The 14,696-nt window shown below is 45.4% G+C and overlaps 1 protein-coding gene, 1 long non-coding RNA gene and 1 pseudogene across 3 annotated transcripts in view; 1 reads left to right on the top strand and 2 right to left on the bottom strand.

The window, feature by feature from the left end:
• Nucleotides 1-928: 928 nt before the first annotated feature.
• On the bottom strand, nt 929-3,918 carry LOC136568497 (forkhead box protein D1-like; annotated as a pseudogene).
• LOC136568511 (uncharacterized) lies at nt 929-10,543 on the bottom strand. The gene is made up of 2 exons (XR_010785228.1): nt 10,279-10,543; nt 929-1,254 (listed from the first exon to the last, which is right to left on the bottom strand). It is a non-coding gene; the product is annotated as an uncharacterized lncRNA (long non-coding RNA).
• Nucleotides 10,252-14,696, top strand: part of LOC136568510 (transcription factor BTF3-like) — a 31,087-nt gene continuing 26,642 nt past the window's right edge. Inside the window, exons 1-2 of one of the 2 annotated variants that reach the window (XM_066568519.1) lie at nt 10,252-10,352; nt 10,923-10,991. In XM_066568519.1, coding sequence (XP_066424616.1) covers nt 10,923-10,991 — 69 coding nt within the window. In that variant the 5' untranslated portion in view covers nt 10,252-10,352. Of the gene's footprint in view, nt 10,353-10,410; nt 10,589-10,922; nt 10,992-14,696 lie in introns of those variants that run through there. The other variant, XM_066568518.1, reaches the window with a different exon arrangement.

The following is a 14,696-nucleotide window of genomic DNA, read 5'->3' as shown; positions in this document are numbered from 1 at the left end:
TCCTGTGCCCTCAGGATCTCTGATTTGAAGCACACCCATCTTTCCTGAACTCCTTTGTTTTTAAGGGCTGCTTCCCAAGGAACTCTCTGAATAAGTCTCCTAAATAGGCCAAAGTCTGCCCTCCGGAAGTCCAATGTAAAAGTCTTATTGATGTTCCTCCTCATTTCACCAAATATTGAGAACTCTAATTTTATGATCACTGTGCCCCAAGAGGCCTCCAACCACCACATCTCCCACCAGCCCATCTCTATTTGCAAACAACAGTTCTAGTGTAGTCCCTCCCCTGGTGGGCTCACCCACCAGCTGTGACAAAAAGTTGTCCTCCACACACTCTAAAAACTTCTCGGATTGTCTTTTTTCTGCTGTATTAAGTTCCTAGCAGATGTCTGGTACATTAGTCACCTACAAGAAAAAGGGCTGGTGATCCTCAAACATTCTCCAGCTGCTTATAGAATAAGTTTTCCGCATCTTCTTCCTGGTTGGGTGGACAATAACAGACTCCCAGTAGGATGTCAGCCTTGTTGGCCTTCCCCTTAATTTTTACCCATAGTCATTCAACTTCATCATCATAAGTTTCAATATCCCTGGCAACAAAAGCCTCCCTAATATAAAGGCCCCCCCCTCCACTTCTTCCCCCTTTCATGTCTGTTCTGAAGAGCTTGTAGCCATTCAGCGCAGGGCTCTAGCTGTGTGAGTCATCCCACCACATTTCCATGATGGCAACTACATCATAGCTTTGCTGTTGTACCATGGCTTCCAGATCTTGTTCGTTACCCATGCTGCATGCATTAGTGTACATGCACATCAGCTGGGCCATCAGCTTATGCACAACAACATGCATAAGCTAATACATAAATGCAAAAGCCAATATTATCTGGTCATTTTTCACACCTTTCTTCTGCCAATGAGAGAAATGGATACCAGGGGATAAAAGTGAAAAAAATTAAACTGTTTATTAAAAAAATAAAATTAGGGGGCCCACAAGGCACAGAAAAAAAAAAAGAATAAAAGAGAGAAAAAAATATGAACCTTACACCCCACCCCCACCTTCTCACGTGCCCGAGAGGCAAAGATGGCGACCGCCCTTCTTTGTTATGGGGACGGGAGGAGAAAAGAGCTCACAGCAGCTGGGAACCTGTTGGATTTTTGGTGCGGATCTTCTTGCAGCAGCTGAAGCTGGTGGGTTTTAGTGTCCTTTCTCGTGTCAGTTCAGCTCCTCCAAGGTCTCGGGTTCCAGGCGGTCCCATCAACTCCCTGGATGAGCCAAAAAGAAAAAACAAAGCCAAGCAAAAACAGTTCAAGGAAAAAAGAAACAAATTGCTGAGAGTATTCCCAGTACAGCCTCCAGGCTAGGGGAAGGGAAAAAACCTTTTTGCTTCACGCTAGCAAAAAAACCCCAATCCAACAAAAGGAACAGTGTTGCATCCCAGTGGAGAGAAAAAGAGCTTGAATAGAGCCTGTGCAGGATCCCAAGGTTCACTGCCTGCCCCTCGCCCTCCCCCGGGGCCATCTTAAAGCTACAGCACTCATTATTTTCTGGGCATAAAGCAGACACATAAAGCATCATCATAAAATCACCCCAAGACAAAAGTTCATGTGTCACAGCCACAGCTGGTCTGAGGCTGTACAAATTTGGCCATAATAAGAAACCCAATTCAGCTAGACTAGTTCGTCATAGCATAGAAGTAAACAAGTCCCTGGGTGAGGCAATAGGTAGGATTCCAACTCAAACAGGGGACCCCAGCCAATCCCATTCAAACCTGAATGCAGACATATCATTGGCCAGGGAGCTGGGCAGTACTGACACGTTGACCAATCAGTTGTTCAAGCTGGGGAATTTTGAACCCTCTGTAAAAGGGGGCTTCCATAATGAACATGTGCTGTTTGTCACATGATCTTAGTGTGTTCAGTCATGTGCCTGTCTCCAACTATGGCTGTAATGTAATAAACATGAGACAAATGTACTAAAATGAATAGATTTGCTGTGCTCCATCAAGCATTTTTTACCTGTACATCACTGTTTTTAAGCACCTAGACCTGAGAATCTCTGAACTTTAACAGTTTAGAGATATAAGTGCTTTTTGGTTGGTTTTTCTTCTTGCTTGTTTTTTAAAGGAGTAACAAGGAACTTTCCAACAGCATGACCGTCAGTCTATGCAGCATCTTGATCTGGCTTTGCATAACTATAGGTCCTGGGCAGCCTGTTGGCTGTGGAAGATGGTCCCTGAGCCCCACTCCACAAATCCCTCATCTCCACTGCTCACAGCATCTGTCAGGCATCCAGGAGGCAAAGAAACAAGATAGCCCAGCTCCTACATTCAGAAAAACTCCCAAATTCTTAACAGCTAGAGATCTGGGCCATGAAGCCAGGGGTAGCAGGGAGGGCAGTGGTCAGGCACAGGCCACTGCTGGCGCTCCACAGTGTGTCCGACTGAGGCGCAGCTCCTGCGTGTGCCAGGACCAGGCCTCCTCACAATTATGTTCTTGATGGAGAAAGGCAAGTGGGCCAGCACCATGCCGCTGCTGGGCTTGGCAGCATGCAGTGAGGCCGCCAGCACTAGGCCTAGCAGGTGCATGTTGCAGAAGGGCGTCCATGCCAGTTCCGCTACTGGCAGTAAGGGGCCCAGCAGCGCAGCAAAAGCAGGCAGTGCTGATCCAGGGACACTGCCGGGGGTAGTGAGGGGCTGGCGGGCTGGCAGGGAGGAGTGATGGAAGGCAAAGAAAGTGGACTGGGGATGGTAGGGCTGAAGCTGGAGGCCATAGCCACAGCCATAGGGTCTGTAGACACAGGGTGGCTGCTGCAGAGCCTGGGGGCAGGGGCTGAAGGAAGAAGGCAGCAGCAGGGTTCATGGTATGCAGCAGCATCTTGGGCGCCAAGAGCTGTTACTGCTTAAAGTACTTTTGGCAGCTCAGGAAGCTCCTGTTGTCAGACATGTTGACAGACATGGGGTCCAGCATCCAGTAGTTGCCCTTGCCAGAGTTTCTGGGATTCTGAGGAATCTTGACAAAGTAGTCACTGAGGGAGATTGTGGTAGTGATGCCTTGTGAAGTCTGACCTAGAACAGAGGCTAGACGGAGTTAAAGAATAAAGTAGGTATTTATTAAAAGGCCTCAATGGATACACCTTGGGCAGTACAAGAGCCCGGACAGGGCTACACCCAAGATGAACCCAAAATGGCCACAAAAATGGATGACCGGTCACGAGGTCTCTCACTTTTATAAGTTTTGGTCCATTTGCATATTGGAGTTAATTGTCCAATTATAGCTTTAGCTTATGAAGTCCCATCCTTGTTGTTTTTCTCTCTGCAGTCCACGTTGCTTATGCTCTTAGGCCTGAAATTTGAATAGGTTCTCCTTGGTCCCAAGCTAGGAAAGGAATTGTTTTGTCTACCTACTCTGTGAAGAGAGCTTACCATCTCTTAATATGAAGCTCAGAACTACACACTAACACAGTACAGAATCTGAAAAATATAAAAGCTAAAACCTAAGGCTTCAGTGGATGCTGTTCTGACATGCAGGGAACTTCTCCCAGTAGTAGGGGAAGTGCCTGCTGATGAATTTGTAGATCTTGCTCAGCGTCAGCCACTTCTCAAGGCTCTGCAGGATGGCCATGGTGATGAGAGCAATGTAGGGAGTAGGGTGGCTTCACCAGATTGTTCTTGCCACCCCTGTGCACCCCACTACTTCTGCCTTCTGTGGACCATCCTGAAAGGAGGCCGCAAACTGTCACCCACCCCACATGCGCGACTGTAGTAGCAGAGTGTTGTCATGGAGGTCACCCACACCCTCTTTGTCTTCCTCCTCATCCTCAGTGTAGGAGTGGCGGCAGGGGTGGTGGGACTGTGGCTCCTTGTCATCCCCCTCATCAGTCTCCTCAGGCAGCATCGACACTTTAGACATCTCCAAGTTCAGGGTCATGGCATGATGACAGGACAGTGCATTGGCAGAGTCCGGTGCAGCAAGCGAGCAGATGTGTTCCTAGCTACCACCAGGTACCTGTGCTGCTCTGCAGAGAACTGCCAGTTGCTGCTACTGCGATGCAAAAGCGCTCTTGCCACCTGCTCAGAGGCAGCAGCTGTTTTCAATTTTATTTTGGGATATTTTTGCTGCTTTGAAAAATTTCTCTCTTCTCCCCTCCTTTTTTTTTGTCTTTAGCTTTTTTTGGGGGTTGAAGGGCTGTGCCACCATGCCTGCAAATCTGTTCCCCCTTCTTTCTCCTCACTTCGATCCCCAGACATTAATGGATGCGGGACAGGAGGGAGAGCACCTAGTCCTGTGAGGAGGAGGGGGGAGAAGAAGGAGGATACTGGAGAAGAGGAAGGGTGGAGGCAATGAACAACTGTTGTTAACCATCCTCTTTCTACTATTCATGATTTTGTAGATTTTATCACACTTTGCTAGGTCAGCTCTTTTTCAGGATGAAGCATTCTGCTTGAGAATCACTGGATTAGCATGGAAGTAATTCTGTATTGTTGACAATCCTTGCCATTCTTCTCTCTGACTTCTTGTTCACCTCAGGCTGTAAGTGTTCCCAGGCATCTGTGATTGCAACAAGAGCCACATCCAAATGATCCTCCAGAAGAGCACAAGATGCCTACGTTTGCTTTTCCAGTTTTTATTTTAACGTATAATTTATACTCTTTTAAGATAGTGTCTATTCACAATGCTAGTTGTGAAAAATGCCAATCACTTGTTTTTAAAATTTTAAAAGTTTAATCGTAATAAAATGGTTATAAAAATAGTAATATAATTAGAGTAATAAAAATTTGAACAAGTGAGATTAGGACAATACAAGACAATAAAAACCAAAGAGTTATGGACAGTTGGGGTACCTCTTTCTGGGCAAAATATGCCTGAAAAAGGACACCCGTTAACAAAGGATTAACCCTTAAAAGCAATAGGCTGTTGCATATTCATAGATCTCATACATGATGCATAAATTCTATTAAAACAAAGGATTATGTCTGGTCAGTGTCAACTTCTTCCCCTTAATCCTGATGGTGTCTTCATGGCTAAGCAAGGCAGGAAGAAGTTAGTTTCTTCTGATAAGTGAGCAATAAATTCTCTTTCTCTGAAAGATTTAGGTCTCCTGTGGCTGCTATCTGGTGCGAGTACTTCATTCCTTTCTTAAAAAAATATCCCACATACATAGGTCCTATTTTAACTACAAAAGTTACCTTTTGACTACAAAACTACATTTACAATACTATTAAAATGTTAATACAGCACTACTAATCAATACAACATAATACATATAGTAAATATCTGCGTAGAGCCATATAACATGCACTTTTCACACTAGTGGAGAGATCATTGATTTTCAAAATGAAGCACTGGCCCTTGTAGCTAATGCAGCAGGGTCTTCATCATATGAACAAATGTTTGTTTCGGTTACATTTGATTTCATGTCTCCACTAGCTATTGAAAACCTTTCCAACATTCTTCAGACCCAAATTTTTTGTTGTAGACAAGCTCTGGCAAATTAGGAGGAAGATTCCATAACTAATGTCTCAGATATTTCAGATATTTTCAATTTAATTCTGTAGCAAGGCAAATAAGCCCTGAAGGAGTATGATCCCATTCATAAATGCAGTGAAGACTGGCAGGTAGGCTTTTTGTTCACTTATAAATCTTTGGGGATAAACTATACTGTGATAAAAGAGGAGATTGATTTTTCATCTAAAACTAAGGGGGTGGCAGGTTCCTGCCAGGGCTTGAGCAGAATTAATTGATAATACTGCAGAAGGAGGATAATGTTGGGGGTTGGGTTTTTTCTTTTCTTTCCTTGTTACTTGTGGAATTTTTTTTCCCCATTGAGTTGCTAAGAAGCCCTGATGGCTGTGTGCTTGAGAAGGCGGGGAGGGGGAACTCCTTTGGTTTTTTGAGAGTTTCTCTAGCGGGGGGGGGGGGGGGGGAAGGGGACTGGACGACACAGAGATATCGAGAGAATAGAAGCAGTTAAAAGACGCGGGCTGGAGAGTTGGGAACCCTGTCTCTCGCTCTGCTGGGTGTTGGAGGAGTATGGTCGGACCTGCTGCTTGGAGAAAGGAATTCACTGCCACTACCATCACCCAGCGGAGAACCTTTCTTCTGCTGCTGGGCCCCGCATCCCCCTGCTCTGCCAGGACATCCCGCAGGTTCCAGATATTGCCGTGGAGTTTCTGATACATCTCGCCCACCGCCCCGAGATTTTCTGCTCATCCCTGCCGTTCCAGCCTGCTGCTTCCGAGAGTCCTGCTAAGGGCACCGGGATCGGCTGCCCCAAGGGTTGGTGAAGCAAATTCTCTTTTCCACCCCTTCGCATCTCGGCCGAGCCGCCATTGCTACCTGCTCCCCAGGCCCGTGCCGGAGCGCCCCCTGCAGCCGTGTGGGGATCATCGCACCTGCCCTACCCACTGGGCAGCACCCCTGCTGACTGTGACCGTAACTACACCAAAGGGGAAAAGTGCCTGCAGCCGAAAAGGCTGTTACTGGGTTCCTGGTTCTGTTATTATTAATGCTGTAGTTGTTGTTTTGTTTGCCTTGTTATACATACTAGTAAAGAATTGTTATTCCTATTCCCATATCGTTGCCTGAGAGCCCCTTAATTTCAAAACTATAATAATTCAGAGGGAGGGGGTTTACATTCTCCATTCCAAGGGAGGCTTTCTGCCTTCCCCAGCAGACACCTGTCTTATAAACCAAGACAAAGACCTTCACCCCCATCCAGCCTCCCCACCTCTGGCCACCTGCACTCATCATTTACCTCCCATTGAACATCAAACTGGATCAGGAGGCCTAGAAAGTCAAAGGCAAAATCCAGAATCAATTTCACACTTGCAGCTGCCAAGACATTAGTCTAAGGGTGCATGTTGAAAGGTACACATCTGAAAGCGTGGCAAATTTAGTCCTGGTTCATCCCGGGCTATAAATTTGCCATCCTTGGGTAGGACTGTTCTGGTTTGGGGTCACATCTTAACAACTTTTTTGACATGCAACTCAGCAATGGTCAAAACATTTCTGTGATCATGGCTTAAGCAATCAAGTTTTCTTGAATTCTGGGTATAGGACATCTACAGGAATAATCTATTTGCTTGATCCTGTCATCTGTGCATTAATATAAGGTACCATCTTTTTCATACATAGACGGTGAGGAATGCTGTGACTTTTAACTTTTATCTATTCTCTAGCAAGATCTTAATTGTTGCTTTCTACCATGAGAGACTAACATGAAAGCTTTTCTAGGCAAGCCTTTACCAATCTGATTAACATCTACTCTGAAGTATTTGGTAAAGAAGTCAGGGGATTCTTCAAGCAGCATTTCTCTAACTATTCTCTAATTTGCCTCGGTGGGGTGTTATAGAGACATCTCATAGCTCATGAAAGGCTTGTGATATGGCTTGAAGCCCAGGTATTTTGGGTTGCTGAGTTTAAGTGTTACAGGCATGGTGAAAAAAAGAAACTATTTACTGAGGAACTCAATCTCTTCCTAGACACTGAAGTCTATTACTCCATAGAACCCACCAATACATAGTACAACACTAATATATGAGATGAAAATAGCACTGTACCTAAATTTCTTCTTCCTGGGCTCCCATTCAATGTTTATATATTTAGTATCTCTTCAAAAGTTAAGAATTCTTTAGTGAGTCATATGTCTCAACTTTGAGAGATGGTTTCTTTTCTGTTCATATCTCTCATAACACCTTTGTTCCTGGACCCCCTAATGCTGCTATTTTCCTTCACTAGATTAATAACATATGTTCATATTTAAAAAAAAAAAAATAGCAGTTCCCCCATAATGTCCTGGAGCATCTACATTAGGAATGAGAACATTATTATTTCCTGTGGTGCTTTGTTGATGTGCCATATACTTCTGCTTTCTTGACTGTTGAATACAGCACTCTTTTGAACAAACATTCCCTAAAGAGACTGAATGTTGGGCAGATTTCCTTCACTGCCGGAAAATACATTGAATATGTGATCTTTGTGATCATTGTCAATTAGGACAAATATTACTCCCCTTTAGCCCAACCACTTATGTCTATGATCTGTGATTTGTTTCCTGAGTATGATATTAACTTAACACCTCAACATACCATATTATTACTTACACAGTACTGGACATGCCTTTCAGGAGAGCTTTTCCACTGGCACTTTAATAGCAACTTTTGTCATTATTCTGCCTTTCACATAATTTAGGAGACAATTTTCATGATGCCAGGAAAATTAATCCACAAACATCAGAGGTTTCTGTCCAAAAAGGACACAGAGGAGTCCTTTTACTTTATTCGAATAAAGAGAGAGGCCATGGAGCATTCCCCTGGGGTCTCTCAAATTTTTGGCGGACGCAGCCTCCTTTTTATCATAATTTCCTGGCCGCATTTCCCTTCTCTCTTTCCCCATTGGCTGAGGTACTTGAGAGGTACAGACTACCCGATATGCCTGATACCAAAGATTTCCCTCTAATGTATTACCCTCCCTTTTAATTTTTAATTCTTATGAAATTTAGGGTTTTCTCCCATTGTTTTTTTCAATGTCCAATTTCATTTATCAGCAAACCTAAAGTTTATTTGTAAAAGCAAATATCTTTTTCCATTCATCAATCAGTGGAATCCTTCCCATTGTTTATCTCTCAGTGCTAGTTTTATCTACCAGCAGACCCACAGCTTGTTTGTAAAGACAAATCTGCCATTGCTCTCAATGACTAACCATTTGAATGGTCTTTTTCCATTTCTATGATGCTTCTGTGCAGCTAATGAACTTTGCTTCAACAATGTATATTCTTTGAGGATTAAGATACTAAGTTTCATCCTTTTTCAGAACTGAAAGGATGCTTGCTGAGCTCACACTGTTTCAGTACTACAGGCTTTGGCTCTATTTCATTTCTCACCAGAAGTTCTTCAGATACAAGTAAAAACAGTTTTAGGTTTATGTTTTCTATGATGCAATTACACAAAAAGGACTGGAGAAAAGAAGCCAAAGCATTTTAGAATGTTACAATACTATTTTCTCTGATGCAAAGTTTGCTTTTGGAAGGTCTGCTGTTCGTTCCAGGAAATGTAACCAAATTTTACAGACTCCCTTAAACTGTACTTCTTCAATTGCTTCAGTTGATTCAACTCAGTGATGTGGTTTTCAGCATAATTTGTCTTCAAAACCTCACACGAGAGAATATGATATTATACCTCCAAGCCAGTGAATCCTAGCCTGACAGCTGGGACTGCACTTTCTACAACTTCTATCTTGGAATAATCTTTCTGTGATTCATTTTCACTTCAGTATTTCAGCTTATTAAAACCTTTTGTATGTTTGTAATCATCAATTTGCCTTGTAATTCTGAAATTTTTTTTTTTTTATATTGATGTCAGGCTGTGAATCTGAAGAATTGTATGGGGTTTGTGAGGCCAGGTTTTGGTAGCAGGAGGGCTACAGGGGTGGCTTCTGTGAGAAGCTGCTAGAAGCTTCCCCCATGTATGGCAGAGCCAATGCCAGCTGGCTCCAAGACAGACCCACCACTGGCCAAGGCCAAGCCAATCAGAGATGGTAGTAGCACCTCTGCGACAACATATTTAAGAAAGGAAAGAAGTTATTGTGCAAAAGCAATTGCAGCCAGAGAAGAGAGGACTGAGAATATGTGGGAGCAACAACCCTGTAGGCACCAAAGTTAGTAGAGAAGGAGGGGGAGGAGGTGCTCCAGGCACCAGAGCTGAGTGTCCCCTGCAGTGTACGGTGAAGACCATGGTGAAGCAGCTGTCCCCCTGCAGCCCAGGAGGTCCCTGGGGAAACAGAGATCTACCTGCAGCCTGTGGAAGACCCCAGGCTTAAGTAGGTGGATGCACCCAAAGAAGGTTTTGACCCCATGGGAAGCCCATGCTGGAGCGAGCTCCTGGCAGGATCTGTGGACCTGTGGAGAGGAGGACCTCCACACTGGAGCAGGTTTGCTGGTCAGACTTGTGACCCTATGGGGGACCCACACCAGAGCAGCTCATGAAGAACTGGATCTAAAAGAAAAATCATGGATACGGGGACAAGGTTTGAATTGTATCACCAAGAGAGAAAATACAGCATTTAAATATCTTCTAGGGAAAAAAAAAAAACAAGGACATATCCATTAATCGAAAAAAAAAAACCCTGCCAGGTGAGGCTGCAAGCAAATGACGGTGGGGGAAGCAGGGAGGGAAGGGAAATAGGCCACACACCCCAAACCAGATCGCAAACAGAAACGAACACGCCCGAAGGGAGGGGGGAAGAGGGGGAAGAGAAGGGGGGGCGGCGGGGAAGAGGCGCGGACTTTACCTTGCATCCCAGCTCAGCCACACAAATAAATTTACTTTGAGCAGCACAGCACGCTTACTAGAGTCCATAGCTCTGTAAGTAGCGTAACCTCCACTCCCCATCTCATGCTTTTAACTCCTCCCGCGGTGGCGGCTCCTCCTCTCCAGATTTCACTGCCGCATAGGGCGCACTCTCCTGACTTAGGCAGTGGCAGAGCGGCGTGCCCGGTCTCCCTTCCGGCCGCCATCTCGCGTGTTCTGCTCGATCCTCATCCCACTCCCACAACCCTCATCTCTCCCCGGTCTGGCACCGCTGCTTCCGCTCTAAGAAGGTATAAAGGAGACGGTGGGGGAGGGACTAGCGTGGAATTTGTTGCGCGACCAAGGGCTGCGGGTTAGTGGGCGGCTGTGGTTGGAACAAGGCAAGGCATGGCATGGCATGGCATTTACGGGCAGGGCCTCAGGACAGCTGTGTATGGCAATGTGTGTGGTAGACCGACCGCTCCGTTAGGGCTTGGACGGCTTCCCGTCGGGTGTGCAAGTGTAGTGAGGGGTAGATGTGGAGCCCCTTGAGCTTACCTACCTTACTGCCGAGCCCAGGTTGTGGCCTGGGCCGCCGAGTGCTTCCTGACCTGTTTTGCATGGGTGCTCTTGTTGCTTCCACAGATGAAAGAAACGATCATGAACCAAGAAAAGCTTGCTAAGCTCCAGGCCCAAGTGCGCATTGGTGGCAAGGTAGGAACTGTCTCCCATCCCTGCCTTCAGGATTGTGTGTCACGGTCCATACACTGGGTCTCTGATGTGGGATCCTGAAAACTTGGGTGGGGAGCAGCCTTAAAGACTCCTGCCTTGGCTGGACTGTCCTTGGGGGAAGCTGCACTGCTGCAGTGATCTCTAGTCAATTCAGTAGAAGTAGAATGTAGGAGTTGAACCTCCAGCCTTTTCTGTTTGGATTTATCTTATAGCTGACTTGTAGCCTATATTCTTATATAGGCTATATTAAAAAGCATCTGGGATGGGGCAACCCTGGACGTATGTACAAACTAAGGAATGAAAAATAGAGCAGCACTACAGGAAGGGACCTCGGGGTCCTGGTCAATGGTAAGTTGGATATGAGTCAGCAGTGCCCTGGCAGCCAGGAGGGCCAGCTGTGTCCTGGGGTGCATCAGGCACAGTATTGCCAGCCAGTCAAGGAAGGTGATTGTCCTGCTCTGCTCTGCACTGGTGCAGCCTTAACTCGACTACTGTGTGCAGTTTTGAGCACCACAATATAAGAAAGTGTTACGAACAACTGTTTGAGATCGCTTAAAAAATCAGCTGCAAGGGTATCGGTAAAATCCAGATTTAATATTAAGCGACAGCATGACAAAGTTTGTTGGCAAAATTCACTCTATTACTTACTAGACAGTTAAGACACACCAAGGAAAACAAGCAACAACAAAACCAAACAAAATCCAGGCAATCAAAACAGAAATGAACTGAGAACTATCTGGGGGGGGTGCAGGGCTATGCATGTGTGTGGGCATGTGACAAAAGGATAGTGAGGGCAAGGATAAAAAGGAATACGGCCTAAAAGCTTAACAGCACTCAAACTTAACAGTACTTTAAGTTAACTTATACTTGAAACCTAAGAATTTAACAAAGGAACAACACTTATACCTTAACCATAACAACTGAGGAATAGCACTCACAGCATTTAACTTAGCTTATGACTTAACCTTACTTACAGGCCTAACCTACTTAGATATCTAAGGTACTTAAACACCTAAGAAAGCAGCATTTCTCCCAGGTTTCCTATAGCACATGTGCATGTGTATGCACACAGACATAAAGAATCAGTGCAAGTTACCTGTGAAAAATTCCCCTCAAGTGTAAGTGAAATATTCATTTCAGATGGCTTTGCATCTCCTCAGTGGGTGAAGGGTCAAGCCTTGAGGAGTGGGGGTGTTGTCCCAGGACTCGACGTTTTTCGGCAGTCCTCTGAGTACAGCAAACATGAGAATTTGCTGGGTCTAAGAGGCCCCACTCAGAGGGAGGTTGCTGGTCACAGCCTGCTGCAGTCCAGAAGAGCTCAAAGGGTCTCATTTTAGACCATTGTTTATAGGGTCGCAAGAGAGTGGGCTTTAGTCATAACAGTGTTTCATCCTGGACACAGTTTGGGTCAGCACTTTCTTTGAAACTGTGAGAACAGGGATATTATGCCATTCAGGCAAGGAAAACAGTTTCCAAGGCTGTTCATAAAGAAAACAGGAGCTCGTTAGCAGCAGTTCCTGGGAGCAGACAGCGTTTCTGATAAGCTCAAGAAGAGCTGAGCCCGTGTGCTGTTTGTCAAGGCTGAGGCCTAACAAGCATTTCTGAGATCGCAGTGTGGCCTGGAAAAAGGGGGGTATGCACCACCACAGAAAGATATAAAGCTATTAGAGAGCATCCAAAGGCGGGCTACAAAGATGGTAAAGGGTCTAGAGGGGAAGCCATATGAGGAGTAGCTGAGGTCACTTGGCTTGTTCAGACTGGAGAAGAGGAGACTGAGGGGAGACCTCAGGCTACAACTGTAGTTTCAGTCTACAACTTCCTCACAAGGGGAAGCGAAGGGCAGACACTGATCTCTTCTCTCTGGTGACCAGTGATAGGACCTGAGGGAATGGCATGAAGCTATGTCAGGGGAGGTTTAGTTTGGATAGTAGGAAAAGGTTTTTCACACAGAGGGTGGTTGGGCACTGGAACAGGCTCCCCAGGGCAGTGGTCACAACCCCAAGCCCGTCTGAGTTCAAGAAGCATTTGGACAATGCTCTCAGGCACATGGTGTGAATCCTGGGGCTGTCCTGTGCAGAGTCAGGAGTTGGACTCTGATCCTTGTGGGTTACTTCCAGCTCAGGATATTCTATGATTAAGATTTTGAAGTAAGTAGACCTTTAACAGTAAATGATCTTGGGTATAGTTTTCATAATAGACTAGAGAGCTATACTCCAAATTCTCATGACAAATCTTTAAGATGCCTGTGGCTGTTTTCTTGCTTTTTAGAACAAAGCTGGGGTTTCTGTATTTCTCATACTCTTATCATTGTAGAATAACATGCGTAGAAGACCTTTTTATTTTAACATCTGAATTTATGTAGCTTTGTGATTACTTATAATCTGAAAATAAAAAAGTATGTTGAGTATAGTTGTATGCTAGTAAACATGTTAATTACAGTTTCAGTTTTAAGGCAAGAATTTGTTAGCAATTTTTTTGTTTTTATACCTGAGAAATGTGCACACAATACAGGCTTGTATTTAGAACACAAGCTATTCTAAAATAAGACAATGGGAGCAGTGGTAAAGGACTCTGGAGTGCAGGTAGTTTTTTCATCAGTCTTCCTGATCAAAAGGAAGGAGTTTGAAAGTGTTGGTCAAATTTGGCAAATCAACAAATGGTTACAGTACTGGTGCCACAGTTGGGGGTTTGGCTACCTAGACTATAGGACTTGGTTTGAGAAACCTGGTCTGCTAGGGGCTGATGGGTCCATCTGTCAGAGAAGGGGATCTTTTTCAGTCATAGGTTTGCCAAGCTGGTGAAGAGGGTTTTAAACCAAAATTGCCGAGAGAGGGGAAACTCAGTCTATCCCACTCCTACTGGTTAGATGCCAGGGCCAGGGAGAGATGCCCAAAGCCTGGAGAGGGATCACAGGTCAGCAGGAGAGCATCTGAAGAGCAGCACCAAAGAATTCCAGCCAGTAAATCAGCTTCATCAGGGACCCAACTTAAATTCCTCTATGCATACACATGTAGTATGGGGAATAAACAGGATGAGCACATGCCTCCAGGGCTATGATCTTACTGGCAACACAGAGACATGGTGGGAGGCTCCTGTGATGAGTGTTTGAATAGGACACAGGCCCTTTAGGAAGGACAGGCAGGGGAGACAAGAAGGTTGTGTTGCCCTTTATGTCAATGGAGTGCATGGAGCTCCACCTGGGGATGGATGAGAAGCTGACAGAGTTTATGGGTCAGGATTATAAGGAGGGCAGGGACAGGTGACATTATAGTGGGAGTCTGCTACAGGCCACCTGATCAGGAAGACAGAGTGGGTGAGGCTCTCTACAGACAGATAGAAACAGCCTCACATTCAGAAGCCCTGGTACTCGTGGGGGACTTCAACCACCCTGATACCTGTTGGAGGGACAACACAACAGAGCACAAGCAATCCAGGAGGTTCCTGGAATGGGTTGATGACTTCCTTCTCCAAGTGACAGAGAAGCCAATGAGGCGAGAGGCTATGCTGGACGTTATTCTCACCAACAAGGAGGGGCTGGTGGGGAGTGTGAAGCTCAAGGGTAGCCTGGGCTGCCCTGATCATGAAATGGTGGAGTTTGAGATCCTTGGGGCAGCAAGGAGTGCACACAGCAATCTCACTGCCCTGGGCTTCAGGAGAGCAGACTTAGGCCAGTTCAAGGATCTGCTT

This window comes from Molothrus aeneus, chromosome W (assembly GCF_037042795.1).
Source record: "Molothrus aeneus isolate 106 chromosome W, BPBGC_Maene_1.0, whole genome shotgun sequence".
In the NCBI taxonomy this organism is placed as follows: Eukaryota; Metazoa; Chordata; class Aves; order Passeriformes; family Icteridae; genus Molothrus; species Molothrus aeneus.
This window is presented reverse-complemented; position numbering and strand designations above follow the sequence as displayed.